The sequence below is a fragment of the Oncorhynchus tshawytscha genome, linkage group LG06, assembly GCF_018296145.1.
Source record: "Oncorhynchus tshawytscha isolate Ot180627B linkage group LG06, Otsh_v2.0, whole genome shotgun sequence".
Lineage (NCBI taxonomy): Eukaryota > Metazoa > Chordata > Actinopteri > Salmoniformes > Salmonidae > Oncorhynchus > Oncorhynchus tshawytscha.
In genome coordinates, this window is record NC_056434.1 from 21,288,068 (window position 1) to 21,305,292 (window position 17,225).

The 17,225-nt window shown below is 42.3% G+C and overlaps 1 protein-coding gene across 1 annotated transcript in view; it reads left to right on the plus strand.

The window, feature by feature from the left end:
- Positions 1–17,225, plus strand: part of LOC112252233 (potassium/sodium hyperpolarization-activated cyclic nucleotide-gated channel 2) — a 111,323-nt gene that overhangs the window by 19,369 nt on the left and 74,729 nt on the right. The window contains exon 2 of the mRNA XM_024423295.2: positions 10,187–10,610. Within this exon, the coding sequence (XP_024279063.1) occupies positions 10,187–10,610 (424 nt within the window). The remainder of the gene's footprint in view (positions 1–10,186; positions 10,611–17,225) is intronic.

Consider the following 17,225-nt stretch of genomic DNA (forward strand, 5'->3'; position numbering starts at 1 on the left):
AAGCTAGCCTACTGTTAGCCTATTGTTAGCATACTAGCTAATGGTTAGCCGCTAGCTAGCTAGCTAAAGGACATTTCGGACTGCTCGCTCACTAGCTGTTGTGACAGTAGACCTTTCGTTTTTAGCCTGTATTACATGTCGACAGTTAAAAGACATTAACCTCCTAGTTATGTTATTTACTAATTATGAATTTCATGTCCAAATGTTGCTTCATATGTAAGTGCTCTTTTGGAGTTCGTAGCTATATGAACTAATCATTTCTGCTAGCTAACTACCATAGTAACTGAAGTGGTTTATCTTTATGAATAGCTATCCCATTAATATCTGGGGACTACAGCAACTCCAAGCCGTGCCCACTACATGTTGTGCCCACTGCCATTGTGGGTATTCGTGACAGTACGACACCCATTAGCATTACATCGCTACAGGCCGCGCCCAACAGCATTAGCTAGCAAGGTTATACACATATCTGCTGGAGCCAGACCCTATTGAACCCAACTCTCGCAGCGCACTACTTGGTGGGCGGGGTGTGTAGTCGATCGCCACTACACTTGCGCCCTACAAGCCATGCCCCCCCAGTCTGCGGTCCACAGATAGACCCTACTTGCCTAGTTATCTGTTTTCCATTTGTCTAAGTAGCCAGTTGGCTCTTTGCTATACTAAATGTGTTGTTGTTTTATAACGAATGTCTCTAATTCATGAATGTTGGGGCAGTTACCCACTCAGTTTGCGTAGCATGTACTTTTCTAATAGTAGGGTATGAGGGAACTTTACAGTGATCACAACTGTAGTTACCATGTTGATCATTTTGCATTTGTCCAGCTACTGTTACCAACTTTTATGTAGACCCACAACTTTTGTTTAGTCTGGACAATATTGCAAAACATGTTGATGCTTTCAGTAGCACTGAAGGTGTTGACTCATACTGATTTTCTATTCCTTTGCATGGGTGAACGGGATGGATGCCACACACCAATAACTCAAGCTGAACTGGAAGAGGTGGCTGCAGCTATGGTCCATGTTGTATCTACAATTGTCTCCCTACTGACAGGACAATACATACACTGTTTTGAAGGATCCTGCCCAACCCAAATGCTTCAAGTGGCACAATTACGTAAGAGGCTTGAACAAACACTTGTAGCTGAACGCATTGCTAATACCGTGCCAGAAACATTGCCATTCCCATGCTGTTTCATTCTGTGTATCTCAAATAAACGTGTGTGTGTGATACGTTGTGGTATTTCTTTCCCTGTGTTGACAGTTGCAATGGTTAAAATAACAAGCATTACAAATGTATTTTCATTTTCTTTCTTTGATTTTGGTCTAGGTGCCAGTTCCCACATCTTAAGTTGTGTACTCTGTAGGGTTTTCTCTCTATATAATATTACTTGTTGATGAAACTAACTCATACGCTGTAAAATATAAAGTACCAGTCAAACGTTTGGACACACCTACTCATTCCAGAGTTTTTATTTGGGATGGTGTGGGTGTGCTTTGCTGGTGACACTGTCAATGATTTATTTAGAATTCAATACACATTTAACCAGTATGGCTACCACAGCATTCTGCAGCGATACGCCATCCCATCTGGTTTGTGCTTAGTGGGACTATCATTTGTTTTTCAACAGGACAATGACCCAACACACCTCCAGGCTGTGTACGTGCTATTTAACGAAGAAGGAGAGTGATGGAGTGCTGCATCAGACGACCTGGCCTCCACAATTACCCGACATCAACCCAATTTAGATAGTTTGGGATGAGTTGGACCGCAGAGTGATGGAATAGCAGCCAACAAGTGCTCAGCTGGTTGAGAGAATGCCGAGTGTGCAAAGCTGTCATCAAGGCAAAGGGTGGCTACATTAAAGAATGTTTTTATAACATATAACATTATAACATATATTTTGATTTGTTTAAAAATGTTTGGTTACTACAGTATTCCATATGTGTTATTTCATAATTTTGATGTCTTCACTGTTATGTAGAAAATAGTCAAAAATAAAGAAAAAGCCTTGAATGAGTCGTTGTCCAAACTTTTGACTGGTACTGTTTATACAGTGAGCTCCAAAATTATTGGGACAGTGGCATTTATTTTGTATTTTTTGCCTCTGTACGCCAGCACTTTGGATTTGAAAGTGCAGACTGGCAGCTTTAATTTGAGGGTATTTTCATCCATATCGGGTGAACCGTTTAGAAATTACTTTTTGTACATAGTTCCCCCATTTTAGGTGACCAAAAGTATTGGGAAAAATTCATTTATATGTGTATTAAAATAATCAAAAGTTTAGTATTTTGTCCCATATTCCTAGCACGAAGTGATTACATCAAGGTTGTGACTCTACAAAAGTGTTGAAGGCATTTGCTGTTTGTTTTGGTTTTGTTTCAGGTTATTTTATGCCTAATAGAAATTAATGGTAAATAATGTATTGTGTCATTTTGGAATCACTTTTATTGTAGATATGTTTCTAAACACTTCTACATTAATGTGGATGCTACCATGATTATGGATAGTCCTGAATGAATCGTGAATAATGATGAGTGAGAAAGTTACAAACGTACAAATATCATACCCCCCCAGAAATGCTAACCTCACCTGTTATTGTAATAGTTAGAGGTTAGCATGTCTTGGGAGTATGGTATTTGTGCATCTCTAACTTTCTCACTAAACTGACAGTCTGAACTTCAACCTCATAGTCATTTGATAATTTCAAATCCAAAGTGCTGAAGTACAGAGCCAAAGCAACAACAAATCTGTCACTGTCCCAATACTTTTGGAGATTACTGTATACAGTGGGGCAAAAAAGTATTTAGTCAGCCACCAATTGTGCAAGTTCTCCCACTTAAAAAGATGAGAGGCCTGTAATTTTCATCATAGGTACACTTCAACTATGACAGACAAAATTAGAAAAAAAAGTCCAGAAAATCACATTGTAGGATGTTTAATTTTTAAATTTTAATGAATGATTACCTTGCGCACCAATCATTTTAACTAAGCTTCGTTGATGGACTGTATTTCTGCCCAATGACCACTGATCTTCTTGAAATCTAGCTGGGTAGATAGCCAATGAGCTGAGGTAAACGCCAGTATGTAATGGTTTTGGGTTGGAGCACCATTCCTTGTTTGATATCGCATGCGTAACGAACTCCATTCTCGCCTTGACGATCAGAGGAGTTGCTGTGAGGCTTGTTACGCGCAGCTGTATTCGGAAAGTTGTATTTTCAACGATTTCATTGAAGATATCATGGCAAATAAATCAGGAAAAGCGAAGTCAAAGTCTAAAGTGAAAGTGAAAAAGTGAAAGTGAGACAGATTTTTTGTTTGAGGAATCTTTGAGTGTTATGATTCAAACAGGAACTGAGAAGCTGTTTCTGCAAGGACAGGACGTACTTCTGGACAGGTAAGTGCTAATGCCGTTTTATGAAATATAAATATAAAAATGTATAATTTTAAAAAATATTTGCAATGAAATGTGTTGTTTGTTTGTGTGTGTGTGTTGGTTTGTTTGGGTGTGTATATATATATATATATATATATATATATATATATGGAATATATATATATTCCATGTCAGATAATATTTTCCATTGTTTATTGTTTTATTCAAATGGAATGGAGTAGAACAGCAAACACACACATGGCCACTGCGCCTGCTACTCCTCTTCATTTCTATATGAAATAGCCATTGGGTGCTGTTCAGGGGAGGGCAGGCCCACAACAATGGCCGGAGTTGAATGGAACAGCACTTCACCTTAGTGACTGTTCCCTCTGTTCTATATCTAGGGTGGCAGGGTAGTCTAGTGGTTAGAGCGTTGGACTAGTAGCCGAAAGGTTGCAAGTTCAAATCCCTGAGCTGACAAGGTACAAATCTGTTGTTCTGCCCCTGAACCCACTGTTCCTAAGCCGTCATTGAAAATAAGAATTTGTTCTTAGCTGACTTGCCTAGTCAAATAAAGGTAAAAAATAAGTGCAATACATATCTGTTCATTTTATGTGATGATAAAAGGCTCATACAATACAAATATTTTTTTAATGTTTTCTTTCACAGTGATAGCGACTCCGACTGGGAGCCCCCGCTGCCAAGCTGCCAGCTCTACCTCTGCCCCCAGTGGTTTTCATATGCCACAGTTCATTACTGCAGGCATGACTGTGCCTCAGGGCCAAAAGGGCACATCATGGAGGCGTCGTTGAGTTCTGTGTCACATGAACGGCACCACTTGTTCAGTTTGCCTCTGCTTTACATCAGAAAGAGACTGCTATGGGACATGGCACAGGCAGCAAAATATTGTGTCGAGGACTTCCAATGGGTGTACTGTTTTAAAAAAAAAAAATGTCTAATATTTTTTTAAACATTTTTTGTGTGTGTGTGTGTTACAATTGCTTTTTGATATGTTGTATATAGTTATTTGCACTGTTGTATATAGTTATAGGTAATTTCACCAATTCGGCCACTTGGGTACATTTGGGCAACTTGTGGGACATCTGGGTGACTTCATGCTAAATGTCATGTAGCTCACCCATTCCTGAAGTTATCAGTCTGAAACTTTGCACACCCACAGTTGCCCTCTTGTGTTATCCATCAAAGTGATCTCCAGCATCCTATCTGACTGTGTGGCTATTCTAGTACATGTGAAAGATGATACTACAACAATAAAAAACAGAACATGTATGCTCTTTCTTTCTCTTTTCTTCCACCAGATCTACTGTGTTATATTCTCCTACATTCAATTAACATTTCCACAACCTTCAGAATGTTTCCATTCAAATGATACCAAGAAAATGCATATCCTTGCCTCTGGGGCTGAGCTACAGGCAGTTAGATTAGGGTATGTCTTCAGGCGGAAATTGAGAACAAAGGGATGCAGCCATAACAGGTTTTAACAATTAATTTTATGACATTCCATCCTGGGGTTTTACTATTGAAATGAAATAAAATATAAATTAAAAAACGTTCATGAGAAATCGTGGGAATCGATTGGAAATGCAGGACTTATTTTGGCATGACAAATCAAGGGAGTCTTATTTTGAAATCAGAAACCACAGGACTTTTATTTTAGCATGACAAATCAAGGAACTCTTATTTTGAAATCGGAAATTGCAGGACTTGTATTTTGGCAAAACAAATCGAGGGACTCTTATTTCGAAATCGGTAATACGGGCCTCTTATTTTGAAGTGTGTTATACTGGATGTAACTCTGAGCAGGATGCTAGATGTAACTCTGTGCTGGATACTGGATGCTGGATGTAACTCTGACCTGGATGCTGGATATAACTCTGAGCTGGATGCTGGATTTTGTTAACTCTGCACGGGATGCTATACTGGATGTAACATCCAGCATCCAGCTCAGTGTCACAGCCCCCACTGATCATCAGCTTGAGCTACACTGAGTGTACAAAACATTAAGGGCCTCTTATTTTGAAGAGTGTTACATCCAGCTCAGAGCTGGATGCTGGATTCTGGGTGTAACTAAGCTGAGCCGGATGCTTGATGTAACTCTGTGCTGGATTCTGGATGTAACTAAGCCGAGCCAGATGCTTGATGTAACTCAGCTGAGCTGGATTCTGGATGTAACACTGAGCTGGATGCTGGATGTAAATCAATATTAGGAAGGTGTTCTTTATGTTTTGTACACAGTGTATATCCTCTCACCTGCTTTGTCCTTATCCCTCACTATTCTCATCCCATTGTCACAGATCCCAAACAGGGGCGGATTGGGACATGAATTCGACCCTGGCATTTTATCCAGCCCACACCACTGCATGTGTCACCAACTTAACCCCCCCCCCCGGCAGGCCATCAGCCATACACACACACCCCATACCCACACATACACCTTGACTCTGCACACCCTACTTAGACACAGGCAGGAGTGCTGATGCATAACATTGCATTTTGAAATGTTACATGATCAAAACACAATTTTCTATCGAGGATGGGGGAGAGGAGTGTAGCTTGCTCATCAAAGCAGAAGGCCCCAGCGTGGGCACAGGAGCAGACATTTTCATTACAGTAATCGTGAGGATAATGCACATTACTGTTTGACCCATGATTGTAGCCGCCCAAAATATATGATGTTTTGAGTGAGGTGACAATGTAGAATGTGCTCTATCTATGTTTATAAGCACACTTTCCTTTTAAAAAAATGTTTTTTTACAATCCATGACCATGGCGGTTTAACTGATGACAGAATCAGAGCTGGTCTCTTTGCTAATGTTTTATGTTTTACGTTTAATGTGAGTTTGCTTGACCTCAGCTCAGCCTATCAGCAAACACAACAAGCTCTCACACTCTCACATCAGAATTAAACGTTCATCCATGTTTCTTGTACAGAAAATGTTGAAGTTGTTCCAAACATCACATTTTGAAGTGTTTAAAGTTAAGTTTAGGCATTAACTCAGAATTTTAAAGATTAGGCATTAACTCTGAATGTTTAAGTTTAAGGATTAAGGTTTGGGATAGGTTTAAAATAAAAATCTGAAAAAGTACTTTCTATTGCTGGATTCAGACATGGATGGACCTCGAATACGGACTTGTATCACGGGTGACCTGGCTGAGAAAACCGGGCTGGCCCATCTGGATAGGCGGGAAGCCCGGCCATTTCCCATTGATCAGCCAAAGGCTCATTATAGATTTGATTAACAGAAATTGCACTCAAATATTTTGTCTTTAAAATATGCCCATATCATCCTTTTCATTGTTTTATTTTTATATAAAAATATGTATATTTGTGAGTGTCAATTTCGACCAGTCCACCCCCAAAAATGTTTTGTCTAGCCCATCTGGCATTTGACAGAATTGCCAGAAGGCCCGTCTGCCCCTGCTTCCAAATCAGTGGCTTCTGTCTAAGACAGTCTTTCCCTCCTATGGTGACAGCTATTTTTAAGCCAACTGATAATCAATGCCATTATGCACAGTGCCATTCTAAGAAGCTCCAGGATTTTTTATTTAGTCGATTCCAGGTCTTGATTTGCCAAGAAAGAGTTACAATATTATCTATTCTAGATTTAATGTAGGAGTGGTTTTTAAGGTGAAGTATGAATTATGCTATTAAACAAATCAAATCAAATCAAATCAAATTTTATTTGTCACATACACATGGTTAGCAGATGTTAATGCGAGTGTAGCGAAAACAGCGCACCCTCCACTCTTTCCCTCTTTCCTAATCATGAACTCATCTTTTAGAGAAATACAAATTACCAAAAGGGACTTACAATGACCCATAAGACTTCTTAGTGATGTAAATGTAAAGCATTACTGTTATGTCATGTTTGTAAGGTAGCGTACAGTTTTCAGGCTAGGTTGACATAGGAAGAAATATTTAGGATACGTTCTCATGAGGTCATTGGTGAGAAAATGGGGAGAAAAAAGGGTTTTACTCTAATATTACAGGCAGCTTTGATGAAACTGCTTTAAAACTATGTGTTGACATGTCAGTGATGAGTTTGACTTTCTTGTAAACTTGACAGAGACACTTTATAGCCAAAGGAGGTTACTCGGAACTGTTACGACTGCGAACAATGGGCTCCTGTGTTGTGACCTCTGAAAAGTCTTGATTGCAAATGTGATAGTCAGGGTTTTGTAGAATATGCACGTTTGACAGTTAGCCTATAGCCATATGTTTGAGTTTGATTACGGCCTGTTATGAAGTTATTACTTTTCCATTGACAGACAAAACTGCCAACATGACATACCATACTGACACATAGCCTACTGTGCACCGGGCTTGGTGTTTAGACCGAGGGTGGTTCTCCCATATGGTCAAGCCATTTGAAAACTTTTCTGCAAAATGTATGGCATTTTTGTCATGTAGCCAACTGCAGAAACTTCCCGTTATAATTATGATAGGCCTACATCTCATCACTCAAACAGTCGAGTCATCGATGTTAGATTCCAATCTAGCAGGATCAGTCAGTCAATACATGACTCAGCACCACACACCTATCAGTTACGCTCTTCACAAGCATTAGACTCCCGTTACCTTGAGTTGATTAGACAGCAATATTGATATCCACTGATATTATACTAGGTGCAATATTCAATATGTTTTTTCAGTTGTGCTCTTCAATATTAATCCATGTTATTGTCAAATGTAATATTCCATATTCCATACAGGCCTACTTGTCATTTAAAGTGTGACTATCTCAGGCTATAACTTAGCAGTCACAATAATTCAAATATGCTGATACTATCCTGGTTACACTTACACTATATATACAACAGTATGTGGACTCCCTTGTTGACAGGTATATAAAATCGTGCAAACAGCCATGCAATCTAAATTGACAAACATTTGCAGTAGAATGGCCTTACTGAAGGAGTCAGGGACTTTCAACGTGGCACCGTCATAGGATGCAACCTTTCCAACAAGTCAGTTTGTCAAATGTCTGCCCTGCTAGAGCTGCCCCGGTTAACTGTAATTGATGTTATTGTGAAGGGGAAGTCTAGGAGCAACAACGGCTCAGCCGCGAAGTGGTAGGCCAGTCAAGCTCACAGAACAGGACCGCCAAGTGCTGAAGCCCGTAGCGCCTTAAAATCGTCTGTCCTCGGTTGCCACACCCACTCATGAGTTCCAAACTGCCTTTGGAAGCAATGTCAGCACAATAACTGTTCGTCGGGACCTTCATGAAATGGGCTTCCATGGCCGAGCAGCCGCACAAAAGCCTAAGATTGTCAGGCGGTGGGTGTAGCTGGTGCATGAAGTCAGGCGCAGGAGAGCAGAGATAAGTGAACAACGCACTTTAATAAAGGCAAATGCACAAAGTAACAAACCCAATGTGCGAACAAAATAACGGTTACCACTAAACACGGGTAAAACAGCACCCTGGAATAAACCAGCCGGAAACGTACCGACCTGACAATAAACAATCACGCACAAAGACATGGGGGAAACAGAGGGCTAAATACACAACACATAATGAGGGAAATGAAACCAGGTGTGTGGTAAAACAAGACAACACAAATGAAAAATGAAAAATGGATCAGCAATGGCTAGAAGACCGAACATTGCCCGAACAAGGAGAGGCATCAACTTCGGAAGAAGTCGTGACAAAGATGTATTTTACATTTTTTACATTCCCTTAGTTCCAGTGATGGGAAATCTTAATGCTACAGCATACAATCACATTCTACACAATTCTGTACTTCAAAATTTGTGGCAACAGCCTTCCCTTTTCTGTTTCAGTATGACAATGCCCCCATGCACAAAGTGAGGTCCATACAGAAATGGTTTGTCGAGATCGTTGTGGAAGAACCTGACTGGCCTGTACAGAGCCCTGACCTCAACCCCATCAAACACCTTTGGGATGAATTGGAACGCAGACTGTGAGCCAGGCCTAATTGCCCAACATCAGTGCTCAACCTCACTAATGCTCTTGTGGCTGAATGGAAGCAAGTCCCCATCTTGTGGAAAGCCTTCCCAGAAGAGTGGAGGCTGTCATAGCAGCAAAGGGGGAACCAACTTCATATTAATGCCCATGATTTTGGAATGAAATGTTTGATGAGCAGTTGTCCATATACTCTTGGTCATTTAGTGTATGTCACCCTTTGTTATTGTAGCAAGGATTTAGAATCAATTCACCATCCAGCGCTACTCTCATAAGACCCCCTCTCTCTTCTCGGCTCCCCTAGTTAGAGTAAGCAGAGAGGGTATTTGTCAGATGGATACTGGCATGATATCTTTACTGGCGTGATATGCACAGCAAACAGCAACAGAGAACATTTGCTCATAATGAAAACAGTGCTACAACAGTTTTCACTTGCACTCAAACTCATGATATACCCCAGTGACTTACTGTACTTTTACTGTTATTACAATGAGTAACAGCCCATCAATTTCTACACTTTTGAATGGACGATTGAATTGCCAATTGATCCACATCATCATTCCTACAATAGAATGATGAATACAACAGAATACAATAGAATACAATACAACAGATGACTTTGATAAGAATTCAATTAATATATTTGTGTGATTTTTTTGTTTTGTTGTGATAACCAGTTGAGAGGGGGAAGGTGGATATTTTGTATAATCTTCCATCTCCCCTGATCCAACAGTTGATGAAGAATGCCATTGTGGGAGTCAACTGTTTATACCTAACCTTACCTGGAGTTGAAGTTCAGGTTTCCTGAGTTCCTCCACCTTAACTGTCTCTCTGTCCCCTAACCTGCTTCTCCACTTTGCTCTCTAGGTTCTACTGGGATTTCACCATGTTGATGTTCATGGTGGGCAACCTCATCATCATCCCAGTGGGGATCACCTTCTTCAAGGACGAGACCACCGCGCCCTGGATCATCTTCAACGTGGTCTCTGATACCTTCTTCCTCATGGACCTGGTCCTCAACTTCCGCACAGGCATCGTTTTAGAGGACAACACTGAGATCATCCTGGACCCCAAGAAGATCAAGAGGACGTACCTGAAGACCTGGTTTGTGGTGGACTTTATCTCCTCCATCCCTGTTGATTATATCTTCTTGATCGTGGAGAAGGGGATCGACTCTGAGTTGTATAAAACAGCCAGAGCCCTGAGGATCGTGCGCTTTACCAAGATCCTCAGTCTGCTGAGGCTGCTCAGGCTGTCCAGGCTAATTCGCTATGTCCACCAATGGGAAGAGGTAAGCTGGGCTCTAGAACTTACTTTGTCCAATAGCAGGAGGAGATGGGATTTGCAATACATTTCTATAATTTACACAGGCCAATAGACGCGTGGGTTGTTATTAAGCAACAAAATCGTTGTTATTAAGCAACAAAATCGTTGTTATTAAGCAACAAAATTGTTGTGTGTGCAAATTCAGGGCAAAACAACTGTGAACTCAAAATAATTAATGACAACATGTAACAACATGCACAAGCATTATTTTCGTGACGTTGTCAGGCAGCCCGTCTATGAGAGGCTACACACTATGGGTCAAGTACTTGCGTTGACCAATGGAAAGAGAGAAAAGGATGGACAAGGCATAGGCCAGAATCCCTTTTATAATACAATTTCAAGGCAGCAGTAGCAAGAATAAAACACAAGTGAGTCAGATTGAACATCATCAACCCATCCTATTTATGGGAAGTGTTTCTCCAATAATAGGCAAGTCTCACTATCACAGGCCTTCAACACTGTTGTCTCTGTACCTGAAGTGATGTATATCAGCAGGATGCTGAGATTCACAGCTTTGCTTTCTCAGCAGTCAGTGGTCATCATCACAGCATTGGGCCATGGAGTGCAGCCAGTCACATATAGCGACAACATGAAAGACAGCAGTTCATGTTCAAAGGAAAAGAACATGAAAACAGCATACCCACAACAAAGACGGTTTTGAATGAATTCCTGTGATCAACAGCTGTCCAGACAAGCAGTATGGCTTATTAATCACACAGTCTCGCTGTCTTCATGTATATTTCCTGTCTTAGATCAAAACCAAATATCCCATTTGATCAGCATGTGTGTTTATTGACTGTCTTGAATCTGAGGTGTGAATGTTAATGAGATGTGATTAAGTGGTTTGCCTAATACAGCACAGGGGAACTTCTAATGGTGCCTTCATAGACAAACAGCTCTATTACACATCTCTGACAGGAATAATTCAGGTTTCCATTCTACACTGGATAATCTATTTATATTAAGGATACAGTGCATTCGAAAAGTATTCAGACCCCTTCACTTTTTTCCACATTGTGTTACGTTACAGCCTTATTCTAAAATTGCTTAAATCATTTTTTATCCTCATCAATCTGCACACAATCTGCACACAATACCCCAATAATGACAAAGCGAAAATAGGTTTTGAGAAATGTTTGTACATGACTGATTGTACGTGATTTGGAAAGGCACAAACATGTCTATATTATGTCCCACAGTTGACAGTGCATTTCAGAGCATAAAACCAAGCCATGAGGTTAAAGGAATTTTCCGTAGAGCTCCGAGACAGGATTGTGTCGAGGCACAGATCTGGGGAAGTGTACCAAAACATGTCTGCAGCATTGAAGGTCCCCAAGAACACAGTGGCCTCCATCATTCTTAAATGGAAGAAGTTTGGAACCACCAAGACTCTTCCTAGATCCAGCCGGCTGGCCAAACTAAGCAATCGGGGGAGAAGGGTCTTGGTCAGGGAGGTGACCAAGAACCTGATGGTCCCTCTGACAGAGCTCCAGAGTTCCTCTGTGGAGATGGGAGAACCTTCCAGAAGGACAACCATCTCTGCAGCACTCCACCAATCAGGCCTTTATGGGAGAGTGGACAGACGGAAGCCATTCCCCAGTAAAAGGCACATGACCGCCCACTTGGAGTTTGCCAAAAGGCACCTAAAGGACTCTCAGACCATGAGAAACAAGATTCTCTGGTCTGATGGAACCAAGACTAAACTATTTAGCCTGAATGCCAAGCATCACGTCTGGGAGAAACCTGGCACCAGCACTACGGTGAAACATGGTGGTGGCAGCATCATGCTGTGGGGATGTTTTTCAGCGGCAGGGACTGGGAGGACTAGTCAGGATCGAGGGGAAGACGAACGGAGCAAAGTACAGAGAGATCCATGATGAAAACCTGATCCAGAGCGCTCAGGACCTCAAATCAAATCAAATCAAATTTTATTTGTCACATACACATGGTTAGCAGATGTTAATGCGAGTGTAGCGAAATGCTTGTGCTTCTAGTTCCGACAATGCAGTAATAACCAACAAGTAATCTAACTAACAATTCCAAAACTACTGTCTTATACACAGTGTAAGGGGATAAAGAATATGTACATAAGGATATATGAATGAGTGATGGTACAGAGCAGCATAGGCTAGATACAGTAGCTGATATCGAGTACAGTATATACATATGAGATGAGTATGTAAACAAAGTGGCATAGTTTAAGTGGCTAGTGATACGTGTATTACATAAGGATGCAGTCGATGATATAGAGTACAGTATATACGTATGCATATGAGATGAATAATGTAGGGTATGTAAACATTATATAAGGTAGCATTGTTTAAAGTGGCTAGTGATATATTTACATCATTTCCCATCAATTCCCATTATTAAAGTGGCTGGAGTTGAGTCAGTGTCAGTGTCAGTGTGTTGGCAGCAGCCACTCAATGTTAGTGGTGGCTGTTTAACAGTCTGATGGCCTTGAGATAGAAGCTGTTTTTCAGTCTCTCGGTCCCAGCTTTGATGCACCTGTACTGACCTCGCCTTCTGGATGATAGCGGGGTGAACAGGCAGTGGCTCGGGTGGTTGATGTCCTTGATGATCTTTATGGCCTTCCTGTAACATCGGGTGGTGTAGGTGTCCTGGAGGGCAGGTAGTTTGCCCCCGGTGATGCGTTGTGCAGACCTCACTACCCTCTGGAGAGCCTTACGGTTGAGGGCAGAGCAGTTGCCGTACCAGGCGGTGATACAGCCCGCCAGGATGCTCTCGATTGTGCATCTGTAGAAGTTTGTGAGTGCTTTTGGTGACAAGCCGAATTTCTTCAGCCTCCTGAGGTTGAAGAGGCGCTGCTGCGCCTTCTTCACGATGCTGTCTGTGTGAGTGGACCAATTCAGTTTGTCTGTGATGTGTATGCCGAGGAACTTAAAACTTGCTACCCTCTCCACTACTGTTCCATCGATGTGGATAGGGGGGTGTTCCCTCTGCTGTTTCCTGAAGTCCACAATCATCTCCTTAGTTTTGTTGACGTTGAGTGTGAGGTTGTTTTCCTGACACCACACTCCGAGGGCCCTCACCTCCTCCCTGTAGGCCGTCTCGTCGTTGTTGGTAATCAAGCCTACCACTGTTGTGTCGTCCGCAAACTTAATGATTGAGTTGGAGGCGTGCGTGGCCACGCAGTCGTGGGTGAACAGGGAGTACAGGAGAGGGCTCAGAACGCACCCTTGTGGGGCCCCAGTGTTGAGGATCAGCGGGGAGGAGATGTTGTTGCCTACCCTCACCACCTGGGGGCGGCCCGTCAGGAAGTCCAGTACCCAGTTGCACAGGGCGGGGTCGAGACCCAGGGTCTCGAGCTTGATGACGAGCTTGGAGGGTACTATGGTGTTGAATGCTGAGCTGTAGTCGATGAACAGCATTCTCACATAGGTATTCCTCTTGTCCAGATGGGTTAGGGCAGTGTGCAGTGTGGTTGAGATTGCATCGTCTGTGGACCTATTTGGGCGGTAAGCAAATTGGAGTGGGTCTAGGATGTCAGGTAGGGTGGAGGTGATATGGTCCTTGACTAGTCTCTCAAAGCACTTCATGATGACGGATGTGAGTGCTACGGGGCGGTAGTCGTTTAGCTCAGTTACCTTAGCTGGTCTGCGCATGCTCTGAGGGCGCGGCTGGGGATGCCGTCTGGGCCTGCAGCCTTGCGAGGGTTAACTTTAAATGTCTTACTCACCTCGGCTGCAGTGAAGGAGAGACCGCATGTTTTCATTGCAGGCCGTGTCAGTGGCACTGTATTGTCCTCAAAGCAGGCAAAAAAGTTATTTAGTCTGCCTGGGAGCAAGACATCCTGGTCCGTGACTGGGCTGGATTTCTTCCTGTAGTCCGTGATTGCCTGTGGACCTCAGACTGGAGTGAAGGTTCACCTTCCAACAGGACAACAACCCTAAGCACACATCCAAGACAGCGCAGGAGTGGCCAGACGGAAGCCATTCCTCAGTAAAAGGCACATGACAGCCCTCTTGGAGTTTTCCTAAAGGCACCTAAAGGACTCTCAGACCATGAGAAACAAGATTCTCTGGTCTGACGGAACCAAGACTAAACTCTTTGGCTTGAACGCCAAGCATCACATCTGGGGGATACCTGGCACCAACACTATGGTGAAACATGGTGGTGGCAGCATCATGCTCTGGTGATGTTTTTCAGCTGCAGGGACTGGAAGACTAGTCAGGGTCGAGGCAAAGGTGAACGGAGCAAAGTACAGAGAGATCCTTGATGAAAACTTGCTTCAGAGTGCTCAGGACCTCAGACTAGGGCAAATGTTCACCTTCCAACAGGATAACAGCAGTGCTTCTTCTCCGATTGATTTTGAGATTCAAGGGGGCTATCATCGTTAAATAATATAACTGATTTTATTTAACCTTTATTTAATTGGCAAGTCAGTTAAGAACAAATTCTTATTTACAAAGACATCCTACCAAAAGGCAAAAGGCCTCCGACGGGGAAGGAGCTCAGATAATAAAAAAAAGAAAAAGAAATATAGGACAAAACACACATCACGACAAGAAAGACAACACAACAGTACGTAAAGAAAAACCTAAGACAACAACATAGCATGGCAGCAACACAACATGACAACAACATGGTAGCAATACAACATGGCAGCAGCACAACATGGTAGCAGCACAAAACAGGGTACAAACATTATTGGGCACAGACAACAGCACAGTGGGCAAGAAGGTAGAGACAACAATACATCACGCAAAGCAGCTACAACTGTCAGTAAGAGTGTCCATGACTGAGTCTTTGAATGAAGAGATTGAGATACAACTGTTCAGTTTGAGTGTTTGTTGCAGCTTGTTCCAGTCACCAGCTGCAGCGAACTGAAAAGACAAGCGACCGAAGGATGTGTGTGCTTTGGGGACCTTTAACAGAATGTGACTGGCAGAATGGGTGTTGTTTGTGAAGGATGACGGCTGCAGTAGATATCTCAGATAGGGGCCTAAGAAGGTTTTATAAATAAGCATCAACCAGTTGGTCTTGCGACGGGTGTACAGAGATGACCAGTTTACAGAGGAGTATAGAGTGCAGTGATGTGTCCTATAAAGAGCATTGGTGGCAAATTTGATGGCAAAATAGTAAAGAACATCTAGCTGCTCGAGAGCACCCTTACCTGCTGATCTATACATTTTGTCTCTGTAATCAATCATGGGTAGGATTGTCATCTGAATCTGGGTTAGTTTGGCAGCTGGTGTGGAAGAGGTGAGATAGAGGAAACCAAGTCTAGATATAACTTTAGCCTGCAGATTTGATATGTGTTGAGAGAAGGACAGTGTACCATCTTGCCATACTCCCAGGTACTTGTATGAGGTGACTACCTCAAGCTCTAAACCTTCAGAGGTAGTAATCACACCTGTGGGGAGAGTGGCATTCTTCTTACCAAACCACATGACCATAGCCTTGTGGTTAGAGCATTGGGCCAGTAACTGAAAGGTTGATGGATTGAATCCCTGAGCTGACAAGGTAAAAATCTGTCATTCTGCCCCTGAGCAAGGCAGTTAACCCACTGTTCACCGGGCACCGAAGACATGGATGTCGATTAAGGCAGCCCCCCGCACCTCTCTGATTCAGAGGGCTTGGGTTAAATGCGGAAGACACATTTCAGTTGAAGGCATTCAGTTGTACAACTGACTAGGTATCTCCTGTTCCTTTGTTTTGTAGGTGTTCAGAACAAGGTTAAGGGCTTAAGCTTAAGCTTTGTTGTAGAGCGTTTCACACAAAATCCGGGGAGGGGCCAGCTGAATATAAGACTGTATCATCTGCATATAAATGGATGCGAGAGCTTCCTTCTGCCTGAGCTATGTTGTTGATGTAAATTGAGAAGTGCGTGGGGCCTAGGATCGAGCCTTGGGGTACACCCATTGGTGACAGGCAGTGGCTGAGACAGCAGATGTTTTGACTTTATACACTGCACTATTTGAGAGAGGTAGTTAGCAAACCAGGCCAAATAGCCCAAAGATAAACTAATTCTCCTTAGCTGGCCCACAAGAATGGAATGGTCTACCGTATCTAAAGCTTTGGCCAATTCAATAAAAATAGCAGCACAACATTGCTTAGAATCAAGGGCAATGGGGACATCATTGAGGACATTTAAGGTTGCAGTGACACATCCATAACCTGAGCAGAAACCAGATTGCATTCCAGAGAGAATACTATAGACATCAAGAAAGCCAGTCTGTTGATCATTGACCAGTTTTTCCAGCACTTTTGATACACAGGGCAAAATAGAAATAGGCCTATAACAGTTAGGATCAGCTTGGTATCCCCCTTTAAATAAAGATCGAACCGTGGCTGCCTTCCAAGCAATGGGAACCTCCCCAGAGAGGAGGACCTTACTCACAAATGTTTTTAATAATGTATGTGTTTTGGAAAACTAATGAATTTGCATGTTGATTCATGTTCGATGAAGAAGTCCATGTTTGTTTTTATATCAATCATTGACAGGTGTGATCTTTGAAAGGGTTATGTTCAGTGGTAAAAAATGCTGCAACAAATACATTCTAAAAGCTTTAACAAGAGCAAGGTATTGTGTTTCATTTGAAAACAGCATCACATT